Below are 25,613 nucleotides of genomic sequence, written 5' to 3'. Positions count from 1 at the left end.
ATTTTTATTTGTTATATACAAACCTGCATAAATCCTCTGCTGTTAGCAGAACAAATAGGAAGCGCTTGTGTATTAACGTCTGTCATTGTGTGAAATGGATTCATGGCCGAAGTTCTACCTGCTGTCAGTACCGTACAATGTTTGACTGGTTTCCGACCCTACACTTTTTTCCTCTTTCTCACTGGGAATGAAATCTATGAACAGGGACGGGAACCAGTCGAGTGGAATGAAGTTCTACTTAACGGATACCGCTGAATATAACCAATAATTCACCGACACGTCATCAACGATCCACAATGAAGATGACAGAATTTGTCTAAACTCCAACTTAAACTTATATGAAAGTGGGAGGGGTGGCAAATATGATCTCACTTCGCTTAAAAGGGGGGGGGGACTCAGGCCCGCCCCCACTGATCGATTCCTATGGGTAAAGTGGTTGATAAAAACACTGGTCATATTTTGACTATCGTTTGACTAGTATACATCCTATAGTTGAACCGAAAAGGCAAGAAAATTCTAATTTGAAAACCCAAACAACACCAGCTCTGATCTGTTGGGTAGGTGGTTTCGTTCAAGGCCTTAGCTCTGTTTGATTTGGCTTCTATTCAAAGGTAGTACCCATAAAAAAGGAGTATATTTACGACAGTCCGTGTTTGCTGGGTCGGTTGTTACTGTCTGAAAACTAACTGTTAATACGTTGTTACCCCTACGAAATGTTAGAGATGATCAGTGTTGATAAAGCTTGCAAACAACAAGGATATGCGAGCATGTGATCAGTCTAAAGCCGTCTTCGAATAAATGCTAGGCTTGAAATGACAAATGAGTCTATGGTAATGGCCGTAGACCCTTCCCATGATAATAATAATAAGTACATTTATATAGCTCTCAGTCCATCTATGAAAAATGCTCCAGGGCGCTTACAAGATGAAATTATTCAATAAAAACACAATAATAAAGCTTTAAATATCAGTATGAAAAATACTGACGTTAAAAAAATAATATAAATGAACTCAAAACAAAACCACTGACTCCTCCTACAGTGATAAAACAGACCACAAACCATAAGCCAAAAATTATAAAGTTCTTATAAAAAAAGTCTTCCGAAAGAGAAACGTTTTTAACCCAGACTTAAAAAATCTATACTCTCAGCCTCGCTGAGGCACACGTCTAATTGGTTCAATAGTTTAAGTGCGATGGCAGAAAAGGTTCTGTCGCCAAAAGTGCACAATCTAGTGTCATAATGCAGCAGTCTAGTTCCATCACATGACAATCGTGTATTTCTCAGTGAAGAAGAACAAGTAGTTTAAAGTAAATCACAAGGAAAATAAGGGGCGAGACCGTTTAAACATTTATACTCTAAAAGACCAAACTTTACATGACTCTAGAATTCACCGAGATAAGCACCGGGCTGATATGATCAAACTTTCTGGTGCTTGTAAGTAATCTAGCAGCACAGTTTTGTACTCGTGAATGTGGATATACTCGCTAGCATGAAAGCAAAATAAGCAATAAAACACCCTTTGTAAATAGTGAAACAAAAGTTGGAAGTAAGGTTAACTGAGACCGAGAGGTGCATTTTGAAGGTTTGCATAAAAACATATTGATTGCAGCTATCCTTTCAATAAAAACTTGCAAATTCAGATTGTCAAAAGGTAACTCGGATAAAGACGAAGATGGGTTGTCTGTGAATGATTACGTCATCCTCCATGCCATTTCACATATGTCAGTCTGAGTACAGGCCAGTGTTAAAGCAAATGTTTTGATCTCAAAGCCAAGACTTTGACCGGCAAGCCTTTTAGACCAAGGCCAAGGATTAATCCTCAAGGTCAAGGACCTGCAGTGAAAAAGATAAACGCTGTCACATTATAACGAAACATGACTTAATTATCGTCGGATTGGCAGATATTTCCAATACCTGCCTATTGTTATTTTATTACAGTGATATAAAATCTGTGAGAGGTGATAAGCACAACGAGTACTGCATGACTTGTCTTCAATTAGATCACTGCATGGAAAGTGAGGTAATTCTAATCAGTATAACATCAGTTCCCGAGCGCAGTAGTTTCAGAGACTTGATCACCTGTCTGCACCATAGATCAGAATGATGACGTCCTGTAATCCCAGCCAAAAAAGTATCAATAGACATACATGTGTAGTTACCCTCCCCAGGTCCGCCAATCCCCCATTCAATGTTGTCACCTTGAGCTGAAGCGTAGCACCGACACCTAACATAGAGAGGGGATCGGGGCCCAACGAGATTCGGCCGTCTGATGTGTGTTTTCTGGCGTTATTTGTGGATAACAGAAATTACAGCCGACTGTTAAGGACAAATATATTTCGGGCAAATTGTATAAGAAAAAGCAAGAAAATTATCCATTTTAGTTTGTGCGCGTACAGTCACAACTATTTTGTAGGAGTGCATCGTAGACCATGCACCACGGCATTGCAGCCCATAACTGTGCAAGGATAATGTATTTCCATCAATTAAATATTGAGGCCAGTGCCGCCCGACTGTGCCATCCCTGAATCCGTTACCATACTGTTGAATCATCAATGATAAACATTCACTTTAGACCTCACAGCTTTTAAACAGAAATCACTAAGAAAAAATCCACCCGAACATGGTTTGGGATCGGTTTCACTGTCGAAAACTAAGGGAACTAAGATTATAAATGAAACTTAATCAGCATTAATCCTTTAGCTCACTGTATTAAAACCTAGAATATTGCCTTGTTGGTTCTGCGCCCAGGGACATAAAAAAATGTGATGAGGGAAAAATCCAAAAGTTATGCGGTGTTGACCAAGCATTCAGGCGCACGGACTCCTGAAATTCGCTAGGAATCGCAGTTACCGGCTTCCATATAGGACTCTTCTGGGATCTCGGGGTTCCCGGCCCACCGCACTTCCTCCCTGCCCATCCATTTAACCCTAAAAAGGATTCGAGCGACCATGCAAGGGAGGAAACGAGACAGGCCCCTAAGCCCTGGCCGCCGAGTCGGCCACACGTCTCGAACCTGTACTTAGGCGCTCACCTGGACTTCGCGGACAGTCCCAACAGAAGAGCTTACCCGGTAGGCTAAGGTACTGATGGTATTTGACGGGAGTGAATTAGAGTCTCTTATAGCTACTGACTGTTAACAAGCGTTAGGAAAATAAAAAGCCACCCCTGGGATTCGAACCCACATTCTGCCGATCTGATAACCGCGAGCTTAACCACTCGGCCATTTCAGAGGAGTTACTTTTGTAGTTCATATTTAGGAGATAGCGAAATCATTACCCATACTGCACGAAAGTCTGTTCACCCAGCACTGCCGGTGTATGGGACTGTATGGGGCAGTGCGTGACATAATCCGGTCCTGTCTCCTGCGATACGGCTTCGAATTTTTATCAAAAGAGGCAGCGGTGGAGAGCCGTAGCCAGTGCTCGATGCTTGTGTATGCCGTAGTCTCACATGGAGACACCGCATCGCGTGTAGCCAACATAGAGTGAAACATAAACCGTTGAAAATACTTCTTGTAGTGAGTTTTCTGAACATATACTCCAAATATATATTTACAATGGCTACTCCACATATATATTTGCAATGGATATTTGTAATGACACACATGATGAGGCCAAAAGTGCAAAAAAAATTTCATACAACAGCGTCATTAGAAGTGAGTATCGTTCCTTGACATATCAGAAACTGATTTTTATCGATAAACCCTACTAAATTCTACACTATTTGAATATCAACTTGACTTTTGGTCAAGCAATGTATTGCTGTGACAGAATAAAATCACAGTGAACCTGATTTTTAAGTTCGTGAATCTATCTTTAAAAAAACCTTTTGCGAGCTAATGATCATCAGGATGGCCTTTAGTTCAACGCTAGCTTCATATTTATGTGTTTGTTTTACATTCTTGTGAAAACCCCGACTGCAAGAATATCATGATTTCTTTTGCACGAAGAGAGGAAATAAACGAATTTTCACTGCTCGAAAAAGGCTACTGCATATTTGATTACATAAGATCATTGACTAACAAATTAATCCATCAAACGTCTAGTTTCCATCACAAAAGCTTACTGGCGTTCCAGCGTATCTACGACCCTGAACAATAAGGAAAACGAAGTTGAGGAGGGTATGTGCACAGAATGTTGCTGTGTAAAGACGGAGTGGTTAAAACGCTGCAAAAATACACATCCACACAAACAATGGTGGTCAACAGTCATTGTGACCCGGTACATCGAACTCAGGAATAAGTTAAAAAAATGACCTTTTCAGACCATGTACATGGTCTGAAAGAGAATTTCATAAGCTTTCAAGTGGTACATATTACAAGTGTGTAGATGGTAAGCTTTCATACGGACACTTCCAAAATATACGGAAACCTCTCCATCAATTTTTTCAACATTTACCCACATCCCCACTTTACTCGGCCATTAAGTAAAAAGGCCTCAGCGATTTATGCTTGATTACGATGTAACAGGTCACAATTGTTGTCCCTGACAGCTCCTCTTTACTATTTTTAAATGAACGGCCATCAATATGGCCAAGTCTCCGGACCACGTCTATACACCTGTCTACAATGTAAATGACACGCCATTTTTGTCTTTCTGACAGCCGAATCAGGAACCCAACATGTCTACTAAACAACGTGTTGTTAAACGAAGAGGCATAAACTTGTTGACCATTCAAAACCAGACTTCAAAGACAAGCTGCTCATCGGAAAACCAACAACACTCTAGACTGTATCTCAACGGGGACTTGCATCTTTCATTATACAAGGACTCACTCTGTGAGTACGTTACCGGTTGCTGACTATTTGGACTTTTCACAGGCCGTGATTCGTGGATGAAAATCCCGGGGCTGAGGGGGTGGGGGACACATCTCCCCAATGTTTGATGGGGGGGAGCATGGGCAGTTGAATCATACCCTCTTTTTGTGTTGAGAGATTAGGGATTGGGAAGATTTTTTCAGACTGACGCAACAAGCACAATGTATTCATCATCACTTAGGGGGAATAATCTAAACCAGCAATTGATATGCCATGCTGATGTAAGATTCTGAGTAAAATACATGTGGCTCTGCTTGTGAACATCTCTGGAATGTCATCATTGCGTCGCATTCTCCTTCAACTGTTCAAATTTTTAGCTTGGCAAGTTATCCCCCACCCCCATTAATTTTCCTGGCACAAATTTGCGCCACTGCAGCTCATTTTTGGGTCGGTCCATTTTTGATTTATGTGAATAAGCAGCATTAGCCACGATAAAGCTAGTGACTGCACTTGTTTGTGTGTGTGTGTGCTGCCAACGAAGTAGAAGAGTTCGCGGACCAGTCTACATCGATTTCAAACACGGGCGCAGAAGAAAGAACGATTCCCTTTTGTAGGCTACGTCTGTCACTTACAAACGTTTACTCACGTCTGTCACAAGAAATTTAGTGTCTGGTGCGTTAAAATTAACGTATACTTTGAACATGCTGTGTTTGATATTAAAACCACTTGCTGATGGGGGCTGGAGCCCGGTTTCGGGCACGTATTCTTCATATGCGTAGCCGGGTCTCCGAAATCGGACAAAGGCAACTGGGTCTTGTAACAAAGACTGTACTCGAAACAAAGACCAGGCTGCTGGGAATTACCAACATTTCTTCACTGTCAATAGCGGAGAAAACCCAAGATTTTTTGGAAACAGTATACCACGGTTTGGGGCATTCACTGCGAGCGGATTGCCACCGGGGACAGAGGCGCTTCACCATCGCAGCGATGAGCCACACAGTACCGCTGCACGCTAATCTGGCCTCTGTTGAATAGAGGTCAGCAGCACACTGCGCCAGTTTTGTGAACAAAAGAAAATTACGTAACACCGCTCAATCTGGGCTCTTTTCACAAGGCGGCAGACCTGGCTGAACTGCTCCAGCGTCAATAGATGTTGTCTGTCAGATTAGAGTAGAACCAGACAGTTTGTCGTGTGGTTGTAAGTGTCCAGTAAATGAAGATATGATTTTTTTAAAGGACTTTGAATACAGAAAAGAATGAAAATGAGCCTGTCCCAATAGTATCAACATTCATAAATGCCCCCGGCTCGGCGTGGATAATTATTAAAACAGGGTCAATTCTGCACAACCTCACAGATTTGAAAACAAGATTGTTTAAAAGAGTGAATGTTACAATTATATCCAGCCATTTCACAGTACGCTTATGAATTACATTGCCAAACTAATACAAAAATAGAGATTACCATGGGGTGGACCCTTAAAACAAATGATACGCATTGAAATTAACAATACAAAGTACACAAAATTAGTGCTCCTTCTGACAGCGAATTACGACGAAAAGTGCACGGGAATCCTTTCCATTGGAAACGAGGAGCGAAAAATAAAGTAACCCTTGTAGACCCTGCTGGAGAGCGACAGATCTACGTGCGGTGGGGAGGGAGTGTTGAGTAATGCTTCTGCCGGCTGTCTGGGTAAAGTTCAGAGAGTAAAGATTAAACGTGATCACTGAGTTCTGCTCTTTGGTGCACATTCGACTGCGCCTGTTGGTATTGCAACATGCAAATCTTCGCAGTGATTTTAGCTGTGGTGGTGGTGCTGGCGTCGGCTTACGTAGCGGCTAATCTCGCCTCGCCAGACGGGGTACCACTTCACGGCGTGTACGCCGTTCCCGGGCGGTGGTACTTGCTAAAATACCTCACAGCAAAATGGCTGCTGTGGTGGAGCCGAGAAAGGAAATGTACCATCAAAAAGAGGACGATGAACTACCACATGATGCAGGATAAGACCAAGGACATCGGTGAGATGGAATTCTACAATGGAACAGAGAAGGTGAGCTGAAGATCTGCATTACACCTTTCGATTTCATTTGGTAAAATCGAGAATCCATACGTAATCCAACTTCACTTTTATCTTTCGAATATTATTTTGTACTGACAGGAATCGACGTCTTATCGTATTATATCCAACCTCCTAAATGTGAAATTCAATTGTTCTTCAAGTTTCGATCGCGTTAAGAACACTTTAAGAAATATCGGGTTCGCTCAAAAGTAGCCTTTCGGGTACAAGACGCTACAACTCGAACACTGTGTTAAGCCGAAAGTTCAATTCTTCCTTGCTATCATTTGGTAAACATTTTTGAATACTGAACGTATTTAGAGCTTGATGGATAGTGTTTAGACATTAGAAATTGGTGTTTAGGAATGGAATCAAATGTTAAGCACCATGCTTTTAAAAAAGCACATATTAAGCAACATGCTTAAAAAGTTATTGTAAGATTTAGTACTTGCTAAAAAGTATTGAGCATGCACAGAAGTAGTTATACATGCATATTAAAACACGTGAATAAATCTTCGCCTTTTGATGTTTGGTTAATTTGTTGGTCACACGGCATAAACCATGATGCTGCCGTAGCATGAATCTATAAAATACACTTGCCACTTGGATTCTTGCCCTTCACTTCTGGGAAGTCTTCTTATTGTGCCCGCTGTTATTCCTATTAACCATCGTCAAGCACAGCGTTCCTCTGAAGCTATGCGCTACAGCCAGGACCGGATCTAGCTTTCTGGGTGTACTGAAGGGATGCCCGGCTAACAGGGTCCGAAAGCATCAGGCACCTTTCCCTGATGATAGGAAAACTTAACTATTGAAGGACGGCGCAATCCTCGTCAGGGATTTTTTTTTGGGGGGGTACTCATTTTCCCCTATTCTCACAGAGTACACGGAACAGAACCATACATAAGCATGGGAAGTCAAAGTTTTTGGTGAAGAGCCCCCATGTTTACCAAACTAACGTCAGCAACCTTTCCATGTTTTGGTTTTCAGGGCCAGAACTGCCTTTACATCAGTGGCGCAAGCAACGGCGGTACGGCCCGACTAACGGTCCGGGTCTCTGTTCAGCCCGACGACCGGCGTGACGTCTGGTTCCTCCTGCGGCTACCGGACGTGGGCGACCTGGTCTTGCCTGTCCATCCCGACTGCGTCGCAGAGAACGTTCGGCCGGGGGACGGGTTTAGCGGGGCGGGACTCCACTGTACGCCCATTGAGCCCTTGCGGATTTGGAGGATTTCATTCAACGGACTTTGCAGGTAGGCCGATGCTGTGGTGTACTATATAGTAAACAGCATACAGTGCCACGAGACATGATCCTTACCCTGTCGTTTACAAAGAAAACAATTCTTTTATGATTTTTATTCTGTTGCTGAGTTGGTATCTATCTGTCAAGTGTGAATTCAATAAGTCTTTCCTCGGTATTCGGTACATTTATTTCCATGCTAAATTGTCAGACTGTAGACAGCTGTGTAACTACATACACTAACAATTACGTCTGTAAACTATACACTTGTTTTTTTCATCATCTCTTATGTATCTCGTGGGTTCGTCTGCGACCCTTTGGCCACAAGTGTAATTCTTGTTCACCTTTTTGCTTTGTCTGAATAACAACTCTTGTGTTGGACCTGAATGGGGTGATTCATATTAGTTTGTACATTTAATGTTTCGTGATATGGCTATGGATTGATCTGACTTCTGCAGCTATGGAAGCCGCTATGCATCCTACTGTTCATATGCACTGTTTAAAAATTCAACATTTACACCATAAAGGTCGAATTATAAACTTCCTATGCTGTATTTCCCAATAGTTGGGTAATCGTCCCCAAATTTACCCTCGGCTGTGTCAGCCAAAGACCATTTGTTGGATGAAGTGGTACGCCCCTAAGTTTGCTCAACTTTTTGTTTGACCGTATTGTTACATAGTAAGCTTGTACGTTAATAACAGCCGTAACTAAGTAATTCGGACACGGCCAACTTTGAATGTTCTGTTCACAGGGTTTGTTCAAGAAAGGTTTATTTCGCTGTTTTGTTCAATTAACATTTGTTGCACGTAGCTTCTGCCTGAATATGATACCGATATCTTCATGCCCTCTTGCAGTTGCTAAAAATATTTGTGGAAGAGAACAATCGAATTTGAACATTGAACTCCAGCGGTCTGTTGAGTCTATGAAAGACCAACACTTCATATCGAGATAAATGAAACTATCGCTGTCGGGGACATAGACCTTTTATTGACCTTGCTATAGCGAAAACTTGCAGTGTATGTCAAGAAACGTGAAGCCATTTGCGTCCAGCAACCTCTCCAGGCGTGCATGTCGATAACATTTGACAGATCTAGCTTTTTGAAAATCATCTTTATACTGTGGCAAAGTTTAACGATATCTGTCCCTTTAGGGTGTACGATCATAGGATGGTTACAAAAACTGATTTATTTTAATCACTCTTGACTTCTTTTGTTTTAGAGTAAATGCACAGAACCAAAATGCTGTGAATAGGAAAAAGAAGCGTTATCCAAAATTGTTTCCACTTCCAGGGTTGGTATCTCGAATGAATGGAATGAAGAGGACACAAGACCCATCGTTCATCTACGCTGTAGTCTGTTGTACGTATGAACCAGGAAGATAAGGCATAGGCCTATGCAGATGTCCCCAAAGAAGAGTCAAAAACTTTGTCATATTGTGATCATTGTACATACTAAAAGCACACAATTTGCAGCCGGGTTTTCTGCGGTAGTCGTGTCCCATGTACAGACTGGATGGATATTGATTTGAACTGAAACGCACTGCCAAAAGAAGGATTACCCTCCTCTAAATTTTGTAATGACGAGATAATTTTAACGGTTCAAAATTGGCACCGGTACGATTTGAAATGAGATTTACCCCGCCTTCTCTCAGATTTGCTGATCCAGCTCTTTTTAAAGGCTCGCCATGGAAATGGATTTTTTCATATGATTTACAAAGCGCTGGAGGTAATGCCTTTCCAGTGAACAAGTTAGAAGGTTGCAACGCAGCAGTCTTATAATGAAAATTTTTGTCTAATCGGTCGAAAAAATAGTGATAGTTCCCTTGATACTAATTGACTACAAACAAAGGCTTACAAAATGACTAGGAACAAAGGTTTCTTGTTCCATTTCTCGGAAAATAATGTGGTTTATCCCACGTCCCGCATAAACGGGCACTCTCCCCAAACTGGGTCAAATTCACTATGATAAAGGCCATTCCTTTTTATACAGGTGGAGCACCTACACAACTTTCTATGATTTTGGCGCTGACGCCAATCTCGGACTTGCTGCTGATGCCGTTGCCAGAGAAAAATGGACGGCTCCATTTGTCACCAAGATACAAAAGTAAAATGATCAATATTTCTCTACAACGTATTTTAATTTTGTTAAAAGACTTCACTGTATTCAGCGATACTCAGTCTCAGCAAAATGTTAATCGATTCTCAATCAATATTCCATCCACCCCCAGTACCCATCGGGTCCACTATTCCCAGTTTGGGATGATCCACGGGGTGGTCCAAGTGGGCAACGAGGAGGAAAGATCACTGCTCATGCGCGGTGTCAAGGAGCGTCTGATAGGTGAATAAGTTTATCATATTTGCATAAAAGATTTAATTTTTGGTATAATGACTGTTGGGAACCCTGTAGATTTGAATGCCTGTGAAATTAATTTCATCATTAAAGCATAATGCTCAATATTTCTAATTTTTTTTAGAGGCCAACATATATTTTATTGTTTATTAACTTCTATTTTTACAGGTGGATATCAACTGAGCGATGTCCATACTCAAATTTCAAACTATATTGTGTTAGAGGTAAGGTGCGCTTGAAAGGGATTAGATTCCATTCTCGTTCTCATTATTTTCGTCTTTTTGCATCTGTCCATAACTGTCGTAAACATCTCATTAAATTGGACACACATGTTCAAACAATCAGAGTATCGCTTGTATCACTGTTTCAACACATTTTCAAACATCTGTTTCTCAGAACGGAACAAGTCTTTATGCTGGTGCTTCTTGCGTCCAAGGGTATCTTACGAAGTAAGTGACCGTTCGCTGTATCTTTATTAAACCCCCAAAAGTGTCAGTGTAGAAAGGTAGAGTTTGTGGTCCGAGAAAGCCTAGACCTACGACCATACGAAAAAATTAAAGCTCCTTCGTGTTTTCCTTTTTCGTAAATTTTGTATAGGTTATTTTTTGTGGTTTTTCTTTTTTTGTTGAAGTGTGACGTCTGGTTTTGTGATAAAGGCAGTCGGCGACGTCATTTCGGCATCGTTCGTGGATATTCCACTGGCTTTTCTGTTGGAAAATGCAAATGAGATACCCAGGAAGTTTTCTTTCAGCCTACAACCAGAAAGTTAGTTTGTTCTCTCCATGTAGATATAGCTCGACCCCCTGAAATAGGTTTCGTGAACTCGAAGGAATCCAAATCCACTTTAAACCATGATATGTTCATTATAATTGAACTGATTTGCTTTAGAACCTGTGGGTAATATATGAAAGGAGGCACTTTTAATGGAGTCTAAAATGTCCCCGAATCAATAAAAAGATGACAATTATGTGAAAAGTACAGCCATCAACATACACACTTAGCGATCAATCAGGAATTGGTCCTTGATAAAGCGCCCTTCCTGTATTTGGTTGATGTATACCAAATACAGGAAGGGCCAAGTTCCATTTTCATGATAGCTGGAAAGAGGCTAGACGTAATGGTGCACATTGAAGATACAATGGATTTTTACATGGGGAGCGACTGGTGCGTGCGTCTATCCGAGGGACTGAGTCGATTTTCTGTAAACGGAGAGCAGGGATGGGGCGTGTGCCAGACTCTCACGGGGTGAGTTTACAGAGCAGAACGAAGCCTGACTCAAGGTGTTGAAAAATTGCTGTACATATATAAGACGTCACCGATCCATCACAGATACATGACTTTAGATTCAAAAATGTGATAAAATTCACAAACTGCGTGATTAGAAAATATATTCTCGGCGTTTTTCGGTCGTATCAGCTGATTTCTTACAGTTTCCAGGTCGGGATGAGGACAGCTTCACAAAATCTCAATTGAAGAAAGTGGCATTAAAGAATTGAACACTGATGCTCCACATAACCGAAAAGACCTAAAGCGTAATGACTTGTTTGTTTGTTTACACGCGCACTTTCCTTCGGGGATGCATGGACTTGATGGGTTGCGTCTCAAAAAAGCTGTCATGTAAACAAAGCCTGACTTCATTATGTCACAGGTGTATTTTTACCAGTTCCTTTCTAGGAATGGTCGAAGAAACAATAGTTTTCGTGGTAATAGGCTACAATTAGCCCTTTTAACTTTCTCCTGATTGCAGGTTTACTGGGCATCGGTTGGTTCCTGCCACATTACCGGTGCCAAAGCTGTACAGGGAACCAGGTAAGTGAACGACAACATGAAGCAGGGTTTTCTTTTATTCAGTTATGTTTGTGACATGATACAGGGAAAGGTATTTCAGTTTCGATTTGTCAGCTTTATAAGGGTAATACTAAAATAGCATTAATCATTGTAAACAGAAATTTGTCATTTTGATTAATAAACGTTAGTCCAGCTCTATGCCTAAAATGACCAATTTCAGTTCGTCAGCCAAGCCGATGACTAATTTAAATTAGTCAGCCAGGCCAATGACTAACATTTATTGGTCAAAGATAAGGCAGATATTGATGAATTTGACCAAAGTCAGGCACTGCTGACTAAACAGTAGTCCTGTCTTGATTTAATAAGTCATCGAGACCCGACTTACCAGTATACATGTAGTTATCATTTGGAGCACAAAATGGTTAACTTTGTATACAGTGTTTTGATCTTTGATCCGCCTTATTGACGCAAAAAAGTTTATGAAATCATAAGATTGAACTACTACGGGAAAGCAGTGACCCTTAAACATTTCATTACCTCCACTGTAGTGGATTACAGTTTCGAAGTTTGTGAAATATAAATCTTTTTAAACTCCAATTCAAAATTGGTTTCATTGCAGATATTGCCTCAATGACAAGCCAGAAACCAATGATATTACCGCTGACGGCGAGTTCGTGTCAAGTGTCTAGCCTGACAGGCGGGAAAGGATCCCAACTGGCCAAGCTTGTGGCCCTGCGGAGACAGCAACCTGTCGAGGTAAGGGAATAAGGAACATACAGAGGCTGAATGCTACAGTGGTTCAAATTCTTTTAATGTCAATTCTTCAAGTTATATTCAAATACCTTTTTCTCCCTCAGATACGGTTATATTTGGGGGCATTTATGATAAAATGCTGTGGAAAACTTGTTTTATTCTTTTTTTTTCAAAACATAAACGTAAATGGAGACATTGTTGCACTATCACTTTTCATCATTGAAAGGGGATATCAAGTGACACTTTTATTTATCCCACCGTGTGAACCTGTGCGTTATGTCGGCAGTAGGCCTATACTACTGCTGGATTCAGTAACTCAATTTGAATATTGCCCTACATGCGCTGATCTTTCGCAGTATGAAGTTCCGTCCGGGTTCTGTATTACAACAGCTGCCTTTCGAATGCATCTACGGGTAAGAGACAGTTCAAAGAATTTCACATGGTCGGTAGAAATATCTAAAGTTGCAAAAACTGAACGGATATGAAATCTTTATCGCTGTACAAGTGTTTACGTGTCAACATGCATCAACCTGTCTACCGCTTATTCGTTTGTATTGCCCAGTGGACTTTATTCACGAGTCGGCCACATTGAATTGAAAGCAAGTTTAACTTTTCATTTAGGGAACCCAATAAGAAAACTGAAAGTATGGCATGAAAGTGCACCACGAATTAATGCAACTAGCGTAGAGTTTTAATTCAATTTTCGGAAGAATAACGACGCATTGCAGAGAGCCGTGACGGAACTGAAGGAAGTGTCATGCACCATACGAGAGGGCGACCTCATGGCAACATGCGAAAGGTAAACGGAGGGTTTGCATTCCTGCCATATTGCAGGCCAGTGCCTTTGTTCCACGGTGAATGCACAAAGGAGATTTCCCTGTGGAACAAAAGTACTGCCCAGCAAGATGTTGGCACCAAATGAGCTCCGTACAGGCAGCCCAGAATTGTTGCACGATGTTGGTATAAATCACTAATCTATCAGCATATATCAGGGTTTCCCCACGTCGTTTTGTAACATCACTGAGGCACAAGGAACCTTATCTTTTAGATATTTCGAGAGGCTCCTCATGTCGTCTTTAACAAGGGCTTAGAAAATTTCTGCACAAATCAAATGTTTTTATGAAAATCAGTGAGGAGGTATCATCCGAGACAACTGCAAGAGAATGGGCCATGGCTTGTAAAGTCCCCGGATGGAACCGCTGTGAGGGCGCTAAGCTAAACTTGTATAGGCAGAGGAACTGCGTGGAATTCGCTGCGTTTAGACTCTATTTCAAGAATCATAATAACTACAAAGCGTACAAGATTACTGGTTACATCATATTGCATCATCCCCCCAAAATGGGCAATGTTGCCAAAGCCTTGTATCAGTAAAGGTGCATACCGCCCTCTGTTGTTGAAAATAAAGGTGACCTGAAAAGGATCACAGTCTGTGCACTTGAAAACGACTGTCTCGTGTCTTGTCCAGCTTATTTCAAAGTCTGTTTTGTAGCTGCTCGTCAGTAGATAACATTACAACCTATTCTTTCGCAAAATGACTCCATGCATGCAGCCCAAATTTCAAATAACTGGTTTTTAAAATTTTACTTTGCCTTTTCCGTGTCTTGAAGGACCACTGCTCTGATTGCTAAAACAGACATCTCAGATCGTCTGAAGGCTGAAATTGATGGAATGGTAGCTGAGATATTTGACGATGCGGAGGGCTCGAAGATGTACGCCGTGCGCTCTTCAGCAGTCGGTAAGAATTAAAGCAAATTGTCACTGCAGTTGTCATTTTGCAGACGAACGACACCATTTGCTTTCCAAAGTTAATAGCCTTAACCTTAATTCTTTTCATTAAAAATCAGGAAAGTATGTCTTTTATTTAAAACAGTACCAACATGTGAAAAATGGCCTATATAGATTTTAATCGGCTGGGGAGCGAGGGAAATTCACAACATTTTTTTGCATCCGTAAAGGAATCCTCGACCACTGCCATAGGTGGTGATACCGTTTCTGAAGTTTTAGAATTTTCAATTCCTAAACAAAGCGGGAGAGAAAAAGGGAGGAGAGAAATTGACAACTCTCTCCAGGGGGGAAACTTGCCCAATGACCCATCCCCTCCGGGTACGCACTTCCGTCACTCATTAAACTAATGCATGCATGCTTATTGTGCATCCATTTGCCCGAAAATATGTGCCATTCCAGAGATATATAAATTTCACTTTACATTATAAACATCACGAGAATGTGAACACAATGGGTTGCCTTATTCATTTATTCCTCGACCCCCTCGTCTCTCTGCTTGTTAGGTGAGGATACCTCACTTACCTCAGCTGCCGGCCAGATGGACACATTCCTTGGAATTAACGGCATGGAAAAGGTATGTTTTTAATTTAAAAGGATAAGGCTCTGACCTAAAATATTGCTTTTCTTGGTAAATGCAGCATTAACTTCATAACGATTTCAGCCAGACGCACATTGGGGATTTGTCGTGTGGGGTTCGGATTGTAATTTCCCCCAAAGTAGTTCCTGCTACTCAGGCCCCCCCTCCCCGAGTTGCGCCACAAGGGACTGGAATGTACGGCTATATCAGAGTTAGTAATTTAGAAACGTACATGCATAGCTGTCTACACAGTATCTTCCTTTTCAGAAAGTACAAAAGTGAAAACCCTTGGGTACTCTACTGATTGTAAGCAACGATAAACAGTATCAATTTCAGATACTGTGTAATATGAATGTCTGCAGATAGAGTTGTGTATTATGGTGGTGGTTTCTAACATAGTTAGCGCTAAAAATTCTGTGCATGCGCTCCATATCAAGAACAAAAGTGATTACATCAGAGCTATGACATTAGACGCAGGCTGTGCATGATGATTATGATATATCACAAAATACTCATCTGACAGACACACGTATCATCTCTCAATTTGACTGTCAAGATCGCAGAACAGGTAGACATTAGCGTCAAATCTACACCGAAGAAATGAAGACTAGCAGTAAATAAGTAGCATAAAACACCCTTTTGTTTTACATCTCCTTGCGGACTTTGATAGGTATTTGAAGCGATCCCGAAATGTTGGGCGTCAAACTTCTCATTCCAAGCCGTTCAGTATCGAAGGTAATACATTTTATACCGAAATGTAGTCAATGTATATAAAAGCTAAAGCAAATTACCCCACGTAAAACCTGGGGGATACACAACGGAATAGGTAACATTAATCGCCAGGCTTGCTTACCTCATCGGCTTTATGAATTGGAGTCCCATCGTCCTTCATTATGCTGCTGTTTAACCTTTTTGTAGGCAGTACGGCCAAGCAGTGGACGCAGCCATGGCGGTAGTTGTCCAAGAAATCGTCACCGCAGAAAGCGCGGGTGAGTTTCGCCAGTCACGGTGAATTAAACTGCATTATGGCCATTTCTAACACCCGTTAAGCCAGTCGGAGAGTTTCATTCTCGAAGAAATAGCAGCTTGCCTTCACCCAGTACTTACAACGAGGATGCACATTGCAATAGACGATTGACAGAGCTGTGACAGCTTCGAGGAAGGTGTTGTATAGATCAGCGGAGAGAGAGTTAGGTTGAGATAGAGAAAAAAGCAAGTTCACTCGGTTAAAAGAAGGCCTCCATCTGATTTATTTTGAACGAAACAGAAAAAGACATCGAATGGGCATTGTTTAACTACAACTAAATCTGAGACAATTTGGTCACAACGTGCCGATTTTCAATCAAAACTGACGTAGGTGGCTCGTCGAAGGATACTGTTTTGTCTTCTTGCTCAGGTGTTGCTTTCAGCCGTGATCCTATGACCGGAAACCCAGCAAAAATCGTCATCAATTCCAACTACGGATTAGGAGAGGTAATAATGGGCCATGTTTTGTGGCACTCGCGCACTTAAAATTAACTTTTATGTAATGGTGAGTGTTCCGTCAAAATGTCGACGATGGAAAGCTAGAAAAACTCATTACGCTTGTTGTATCAGGATTAAGGTATTTGCTGTTACACCTGCGTTTTGGAAAATGTTAGCGTATCTGGGCACTTTCATAGTGCAATACGAAGGGTATGTCAAAACCGCCATTCGCACTGCACATGCAGTTGAACAAGCCCAATTTTGCTTGATCTCTGAACCCAGTATTCCTGTCTGAAATGGTCTTTCAGTGAAGAACCACAAACAGCCCATGTTCACTGTCAAAAAAAGTTGTGAGATAGAGTGTTTTCAAACCCTGCGTTTTGTGAATAGCTGTAAAAACGGCACACCTGTGACTGAATTTTGCAGTGCAATTTTATGTCCATATTTAGTTGTCCAAATACAGAATTTGACATGTTGAAGTATATTTGAGGAGGAGCTGCAGTGGGTGTATTTCGGCCATCGCTGGTGTGTCTTTAGGAGTTACAGGTGGCATCCGCAGAGGAACAAAGCAAATTATTGGCAATTAAGGGATTGAAAATCGTTGAGAGTGATTTCGAATTTTTTGCTGATGAAAGTTTGTGATGTCAGTTGATTAAAAGAGATGTTGGTGCCTCGAAAATCCATTTGAGGATTGATCTGCAAAGACTACGCAATTAAAATACCTTGGCCTTTACTTACTTACGTTTTAATTTGTCTAAATGTGTCCAAACCATTAAGTCAAACACATGGTACAGAAATGACCTTGTTGATAAGTGTCAGCCATATTCTAGTCGGTAGTGTCTGGCATCGCAGAAGCAGACGCCATTACCCTTCATGTTGACGGGAAGAAGAACCTGACTATCGAGGAGAAAAAGATAGGGCACAAGGAGGAAGCCATATCGGTAGCAGGTAGGGATCCAGATTTTGCGACACACTGGAGCTGTGTGGGCCACCGTACGATAAAAGTTTTGAAGTATCTTTACACTAATGTGTGTACTAGTGTACAAGCACTGACTTGTACAAATTATACTGTGGCAAATATACGTAGTACGCTATTTAGTGGGTATGCCACTGTGACACATAACCAGCTTCTGGGTGTTTCTTTTGAAACTGAGAATCAAACATTAGACAAGTTTGCCATTAGGTTCTAGTATATGTTATATGTTACTTTATGTTTCTTCTAAGCAATTGTAATCAAGCTTGGACTCTGTCGTGCTGACGCCCCCGGGAGCTTAAATACTTAACATAAATTCCTTGAACTTCTTATGAAAATATGAGAATTAGCCTTGAAATTGAAGCATGTTTAATCCTCTGGGATTAACAAGGCTGCATCTTTTCCTATATAAATTTTACAGAAGGAGGCGGAACCAAGACCTCTCACCAGACCAACGACATGACAACAAACTGTTCAGTGTCAGATGAGCTATGCCTAAGATTAGGAAGAATTGCACTCTTGGTAAAGCCAATGTGAATACGGGAAAATGTTTATATACATGTACATATATTTCTTGTCGAGATGGATTGGAGAATCTTGGTGTGTAGGAATTATGTAGTCATGCACGAAGTGTTATGTTTTCATGGCTGATCTCATTTCAAGAATAAATACTTCAGTATAGAGTATAGGTTTTCTTATCTAGGGCTAATCCCTGGTAATAATTCTTTTTATGCAGTTGGATGAGTGCTTCTCTGATGCTCGGGACATCGAATGGGCTGTCGTGGGTGATACGATCTATTTACTTCAGGTTCCGTAGCCTCTGTATAATGCATACAGGCCTCCGTCCTGCAGATTCGCCCATTGAATGTTTCGCATCTTGACCTCCCAAGCCATCAAATCTATCACGACTCAGTCGATAACTGTCGGCCCATCGATAGGCTTTGATGTCATTTCAAGCTGGTGGCTTTGATAGGATGCAGTCCTGTACACTAACAGAAACATGTTTCGTACAATAGGGTTAGGGTTAACCAATACAAAAATTTAAAGGATAGGGTTTAGATTGACAAGTTTAATATTTAAATTATAGGGTTAGGGTTACCGAATTCAAACTCTTAAGGATAGTGTTAGGGCTTCCGAATGAAAATAGGGTTAGTGTTAACGGATTCCTAATTTACGGGATAGGGTTAGGGTTAACAAATTCAAAATGAGCAAGGGTTAGGGTTTTACAAACTGAAAATGTAATGGCTAGGGTTAGGGTTGACAAATTCAAAATTAAATGATTAAAGTTAGGGTTGACAATTTCAAAATAGGCTAAGTTTAGGGTTTATAAACTAAAATTTTAATGGCTAGGGTTGACAAATTCAAAATTTAATGGTTAGGGTTAAGTTTGACAAATTCAAAATAGGCTAGGGTTAGGGTTAGGGTTAGGGTTGACAAATTCAAAATAGGCTAGGGTTAGGGTTTACAAACTCAAAATTTAATGGCTAGGGTTAAGTTTGACAAATTCGAAATAGGCTAGGGTTAGGGTTTGGGATAGGGTTTACAAACTCAAAATTTAATGGATAGGGTTAGGGTAGACTTATTCAAATAGGCTAGGGTTAGGGTTTACAAATTCAAAATTTAATGGCTAGGGTTAGGGTTGACAAATTCAAAACTGAAATTATAGGGATAGGGTTAGGGTTAGGGTTGACTTATTCAAAATAGGCTAGGGTTAGGGTTTACAAACTCAAAATTTAATGGCTAGGGTTAGGTTTGATAAATTCAAAATAATCTAGGGTTAGGGTTTACATACTCAAATTTTAATGGTTAGGGTTAGGGTTGACAAATTCCAAATTAAAATTCTAGGGATAGGGTTAGGGTTAGGGTTGACAAATTCAAAATAGGCTAGGGTTAGGGCTTACAAACTCAAAATGTAATCGCTAGGGTTAGGGTTGACCAATTCAAAATTAAAATTATAGGGTTAGGGTTAGGGCTTACAAATTCAAAATTTATGGCTAGGGTTAGGGTTGACAAATTCAAAATTGAAATTATAGGGATAGGGTTAGGGTTGACTTATTCAAAATAGGCTAGGGTTAGGGTTTACAAACTCAAAATTTAATGGCTAGGGTTAGGTTTGACATATTCAAAATAGGCTAGGGTTAGGGTTTACATACTTAAAATTCATGGCTAGGGTTAGAGTTTACAAATTCAAAATTAAAGTTATAGGGTTAGGGTTTACAAATTCAAAATAGGCTAGGGTTGGGGTTTACAAACTAATAATCTAATCGCTGGGGTTAGGGTTGACCAATTCAAAATTAAAGTTATAGGGTTAGGGTTTACAAACTCAAAATTTAATGGCTAGGGTTAGGGTTTACAAATTCAAAATTAAAGTTATAGTGGTAGGATTAGGGTTAGGGTTAGGGCTTACAAACTCAAAATGTAATCGCTAGGGTTAGGGTTGACCAATTCAAAATTAAAATCATAGGGTTAGGGTTAGGGTTAGGGTTGACTTATTCAAAATAGGCTAGGGTTAGGGTTTACAAACTCAAAATTTAATGGCTAGGGTGAAGTTTGACAAATTCAAAATAGGCTAGGGTTAGGGTTTACATAATTAAAAATTAATGGTTAGGGTTAGGGTTTACAAATTCAAAATTAAAATTCTAGGGTTAGGGTTAGGGTTGACTTATTCAAAATAGGCTAGGGTTAGGGTTTACAAATTCAAAATTTAACGGCTAGGGTTAAGGTTGACAAATTCAAAAATAAATTTTAGGAATAGGGTTAGGGTTGGGGTTTACAAACTCAAAATTTAAATTATAGGGATAGGATTAGGGTTAGGGTTAGGGCTTACAAATTCAAAATTTATGGCTAGGGTTAGGGTTGACAAATTCAAAATTGAAATTATAGGGATAGGGTTAGGGTTAGGGTTAGGGTTGACTTATTCAAAATAGGCTAGGGTTGGGGTTTACAAACTCAAAATTTAATCGCTGGGGTTAGGGTTGACCAATTCAAAATTAAAGTTAGAGGGTTAGGGTTTACAAACTCAAAATTTAATGGCTAGGGTTAGGGTTTACAAATTCAAAATTAAAGTTATAGTGGTAGGGTTAGGGTTAGGGCTTACAAATTCAAAATTTATGGCTAGGGTTAGGGTTGACAAATTCAAAATTGAAATTATAGGGATAGGGTTAGGATTAACGAATTCAAACTAGGCTAGCGCTAGGGTTGACAAACTCAAAATTTAATGGCTAGGGTTAGGTTTGATAAATTCAAAATAAGCTAGGGTTAGGGTTTACATACTCAAAATTTAATGGTTAGGGTTAGGGTTGACAAATTCCAAATTAAAATTCTAGTGATAGGGTTAGGGTTAGGGTTGACAAATTCAAAATAGGCTAGGGTTAGGGTTTTACAAACTCAACATTTAATGGCAAGGGTTAGGGTTGACCAATTCAAAATTAAAATTATAGGGTTAAGGTTTACAAACCCAAAATTTATTGGCTAGGGTTAGGGTTTAGAAATTCAAAATTAAAATTATAGGGATAGGGTTAGGGTTAGGGTTAGGGCTTACAAATTCAAAATTTATGGCTAGGGTTAGGGTTGACAAATTAAAATTTAAATTATAGGGATAGGGTTAGGGTTAGGGTTAGGGTTGACTTATTCAAAATAGGCTAGGGTTAGGGTTTACAAACTCAAAATTTAATGGCTAGGGTTAAGTTTGACAAATTCAAAATAGGCTAGGGTTAGGGTTTACATACTCAAAATTTAATGGTTAGGGTTAGGGTTTACAAATTCAAAATTAAAATTCTAGGGTTAGGGTTAGGGTTTACAAATTCAAAATAGGCTAGGGTTAGGGTTTACAAACTCAAAATTTAATGGCTAGGGTTAGGGTTGACCAATTCAAAAATAAATTTTAGGAATAGGGTTAGGGTTGGGGTTTACAAATTCAAAATTTATGGCTAGGGTTAGGCTTGACAAATTCAAAATTGAAATTATCGGGATAGGGTTAGGGTTTGGGGTTGACTTATTCAAAATAGGCTAGGGTTAGGGTTTACAAACTCGAAATTTTCAGCTAGGGTTAGGGTTGACAAATTCAAAATTGAAATTATAGGGATAGAGTTAGGGTTAGGGTTAGGGTTGACTTATTCAAAATAGGCTAGGGTTAGGGTTTACAAACTCAAAATTTAATGGCTAGGGTTGACAATTTCAAAATTAAAATTCTAGGGATAGGGTTAGGGTTAGGGTTTACAAATTCAAAATAGACTAGGGTTAGGGTTTACAAACTCAAAATTTAATTGTTAGGGTTAGGGTTGACAAATTCCAAATTAAAATTATAGGGTTAGGGTTTACAAACTCAAAATTTAATGGCTAGGGTTAGGGTTTACAAATTCAAAATTAAAATTATAGGGATAGGATTAGGGTTAGGGTTAGGGCTTACAAATTCAAAATTTATGGCTAGGGTTAGGGTTGAAAAATTCAAAATTGAAATTATAGGAATAGGGTTAGGGTTAGGGTTAGGGTTAGGGTTGACTTATTCAAAATAGGCTAGGGTTAGGGTTTACAAACTCAAAATTTAATGGCTAGGGTTAAGTTTGACAAATTCAAAATAGGCTAGGGTTAGGGTTTACATACTCAAAATTTAATGGTTAGGGTTTACAATTTCAAAATTAAAATTCTAGGGTTAGGGTTAGGGTTTACAAATTCAAAATAGGCTAGGGTTAGGGTTTACAAACTCAAAATTTAATGGCTAAGGTTAGGGTTGACCAATTCAAAAATAAATTTTAGGAATAGGGTTAGGGTTGGGGTTTACAAATTCAAAATTTATGGCTAGGGTTAGGGTTGACAAATTCAAAATTGAAATTATCGGGATAGGGTTAGGGTTTGGGGTTGACTTATTCAAAATAGGCTAGGGTTAGGGTTTACAAACTCAAAATTTATTGCTAGGGTTAGGGTTGACAAATTCAAAATTGAAATTATAGGGATAGGGTTAGGGTTAGGGTTAGGGTTGACTTATTCAAAATAGGCTAGGGTTAGGGTTTACAAACTCAAAATTTAATGGCTAGGCTTAAGTTTGACAAATTCAAAATAGGCTAGGGTTAGGGTTTACATACTAAAAATTTAATGGTTAGGGTTAGGGTTTACAAATTCAAAATTAAAATTCTATGGATAGGGTTAGGGTTTACCAATTTAAAATAAGCTAGGGTTAGGGTTTACAAACGCAAAATTCAATGGCTAGGGTTAGGGTTCACAAATTCAAAATTAAAATTATAGGGATAGGATTAGGGTTAGGGCTTACAAATTCAAAATTTATGGCTAGGGTTAGGGTTGACAAATTCAAAATTGAAATTATAGGGATAGGGTTAGGGTTGACTTATTCAAAATAGGCTAGGGTTAGAGTTTACAAACTCAAAATTTAATGGCTAGGGTTAGGGTTTACAAATTCAAAATTTAACGGCTAGGGTTAGGGTTGACAAATTCAAAAATAAATTTTAGGAATAGGGTTAGGGTTGGGGTTTACAAACTCAAAATTTAATGGCTAGGGTTAGGGTTGACAAATTCAAAATTAAAATTATAGGGATAGGATTAGGGTTAGGGTTTACAAATTCAAAATTTATGGCTAGGGTTAGGGTTGACAAATTCAAAATTGAAATTATAGGGATAGGGTTAGGGTTAGGGTTAGGGTTGACTTATTCAAAATAGGCTAGGGTTAGGGTTTACAAACTCAAAATTTAATGGCTAGGGTTAGGTTTGACAAATTCAAAATAGGCTAGGGTTAGGGTTTACATACTCAAAATTTAATGGTTAGGGTTGACAAATTCAAAATTAAAATTCTAGGGATAGGGTTAGGGTTAGGGTTTACAAATTCAAAATAGGCTAGGGTTAGGGTTTACAAACTCAAAATTTAATGGTTAGGGTTAGGGTTGACAAATTCCAAATTAAAATTATAGGGTTAGGGTTTACAAACTCAAAATTTAATGGCTAGGGTTAGGGTTGACAAATTCAAAATTGAAATTATAGGAATAGGGTTAGGGTTAGGGTTAGGGTTGACTTATTCAAAATAGGCTAGGGTTAGGGTTTACAAACTCAAAATTGAATGGCTAGGGTTAGGTTTGATAAATTCAAAATAAGCTAGGGTTAGGGTTTACATACTCAAAAATTAATGGTTAGGGTTAGGGTTGACAAATTCAGAATTAAAATTCTAGGGTTAGGGTTAGGGTTGACAAATTCAAAATAATCTAGGGTTAGGGTTTACAAACTCAACATTTAATGGCTAGGGTTAGGGTTGACCAATTCAAAATTAAAATTATAGGGTTAGGGTTTACAAACACAAAATTTACAGCTAGGGATAGGGCTGACAAATTCAAAATTAAATTTCTATGGATAGGGTTAGGGTTTACCAATTTAAAATAAGCTAGGGTTAGGGTTTACAAACTCAAAATTCAATGGCTAGGGTTAGGGTTGACAAATTCAAAATAATCTAGGGTTAGGGTTTACAAACTCAACATTTAATGGCTAGGGTTAGGGTTGACCAATTCAAAATTAAAATTATAGGGTTAGGGTTTACAAACACAAAATTTACAGCTAGGGATAGGGCTGACAAATTCAAAATTAAATTTCTATGGATAGGGTTAGGGTTTACCAATTTAAAATAAGCTAGGGTTAGGGTTTACAAACTCAAAATTCAATGGCTAGGGTTAGGGTTCACAAATTCAAAATTAAAATTATAAGGATAGGATTAGGGTTAGGGCTTACAAATTCAAAATTTATGGCTAGGGTTAGGGTTCACAAATTCAAAATTGAAATTATAGGGATAGGGTTAGGGTTTGGGGTTGACTTATTCAAAATAGGCTAGGGTTAGGGTTTACAAACTCAAAATTTAATGGCTAGGGTTAGGGTTTACAAATTCAAAATTTAACGGCTAGGGTTAGGGTTGACACATTCAAAAATAAATTTTAGGAATAGAGTTAGGGTTAGGGTTTACAAATTCAAAATTTATGGCTACGGTTAGGGTTGACAAATTCAAAATTAAAATTCTAGGGTTAGGGTTAGGGTTTACAAATTCAAAATAGGCTAGGGTTAGGGTTTACAAACTCAAAATTTAATGGCTAAGGTTAGGGTTGACCAATTCAAAAATAAATTTTAGGAATAGGGTTAGGGTTGGGGTTTACAAATTTAAAATTATGGCTAGGGTTAGGCTTGACAAATTCAAAATTGAAATTATCGGGATAGGGTTAGGGTTTGGGGTTGACTTATTCAAAATAGGCTAGGGTTAGGGTTTACAAACTCAAAATTTTCAGCTAGGGTTAGGGTTGACAAATTCAAAATTGAAATTATAGGGATAGAGTTAGGGTTAGGGTTAGGGTTGACTTATTCAAAATAGGCTAGCGTTAGGGTTTACAAACTCAAAATTTAATGGCTAGGGTTAAGTTTGACAAATTCAAAATAAGCTAGGGTTAGGGTTTACATACTCAAAATTTAATGGTTAGGGTTGACAAATTCAAAATTAAAATTCTAGGGATAGGGTTAGGGTTAGGGTTTACAAATTCAAAATAGACTAGGGTTAGGGTTTACAAACTCAAAATTTAATGGTTAAGGTTAGGGTTGACAAATTCCAAATTAAAATTATAGGGTTAGGGTTTACAAACTCAAAATTTAATGGCTAGGGTTAGGGTTTACAAATTCAAAATTAAAATTATAGGGATAGGATTAGGGTTAGGGTTAGGGCTTACAAATTCAAAATTTATGGCTAGGGTTAGGGTTGACAAATTCAAAATTGAAATTATAGGAATAGGGTTAGGGTTAGGGTTAGGGTTGACTTATTCAAAATAGGCTAGGGTTAGGGTTTACAAACTCAAAATTTAATGGCTAGGGTTAAGTTTGACAAATTCAAAATAGGCTAGGGTTA

The 25,613-nt window shown here is 39.3% G+C and overlaps 1 protein-coding gene across 1 annotated transcript in view; it reads left to right on the top strand.

Moving 5' to 3' along the window:
• Positions 1–6,493: 6,493 nt before the first annotated feature.
• LOC110988664 (uncharacterized) overlaps positions 6,494–25,613 on the top strand; it is a 63,509-nt gene continuing 44,389 nt past the window's right edge. Inside the window, exons 1-21 of the mRNA XM_087138153.1 lie at positions 6,494–6,805; positions 7,799–8,061; positions 9,339–9,407; positions 10,038–10,151; positions 10,276–10,385; positions 10,566–10,621; positions 10,794–10,846; positions 11,029–11,162; positions 11,495–11,642; positions 12,145–12,206; positions 12,805–12,941; positions 13,295–13,351; positions 13,649–13,737; positions 14,546–14,673; positions 15,227–15,297; positions 15,971–16,035; positions 16,219–16,289; positions 16,697–16,773; positions 17,595–17,712; positions 18,159–18,259; positions 18,474–18,545. Of these exons, the coding sequence (XP_086994279.1) occupies positions 6,533–6,805; positions 7,799–8,061; positions 9,339–9,407; positions 10,038–10,151; positions 10,276–10,385; positions 10,566–10,621; positions 10,794–10,846; positions 11,029–11,162; positions 11,495–11,642; positions 12,145–12,206; positions 12,805–12,941; positions 13,295–13,351; positions 13,649–13,737; positions 14,546–14,673; positions 15,227–15,297; positions 15,971–16,035; positions 16,219–16,289; positions 16,697–16,773; positions 17,595–17,712; positions 18,159–18,259; positions 18,474–18,545 (2,268 nt within the window). The 5' untranslated portion in view covers positions 6,494–6,532. The remainder of the gene's footprint in view (positions 6,806–7,798; positions 8,062–9,338; positions 9,408–10,037; positions 10,152–10,275; positions 10,386–10,565; positions 10,622–10,793; positions 10,847–11,028; positions 11,163–11,494; positions 11,643–12,144; positions 12,207–12,804; positions 12,942–13,294; positions 13,352–13,648; positions 13,738–14,545; positions 14,674–15,226; positions 15,298–15,970; positions 16,036–16,218; positions 16,290–16,696; positions 16,774–17,594; positions 17,713–18,158; positions 18,260–18,473; positions 18,546–25,613) is intronic.

Source organism: Acanthaster planci, linkage group LG06 (assembly GCF_054643075.1).
Source record: "Acanthaster planci isolate LZ-2023a linkage group LG06, COTS_SCS, whole genome shotgun sequence".
Lineage (NCBI taxonomy): Eukaryota > Metazoa > Echinodermata > Asteroidea > Valvatida > Acanthasteridae > Acanthaster > Acanthaster planci.
The sequence above is the reverse complement of the archived record's forward strand: the minus strand, read 5'-3'. Positions and strand labels throughout refer to the sequence as shown.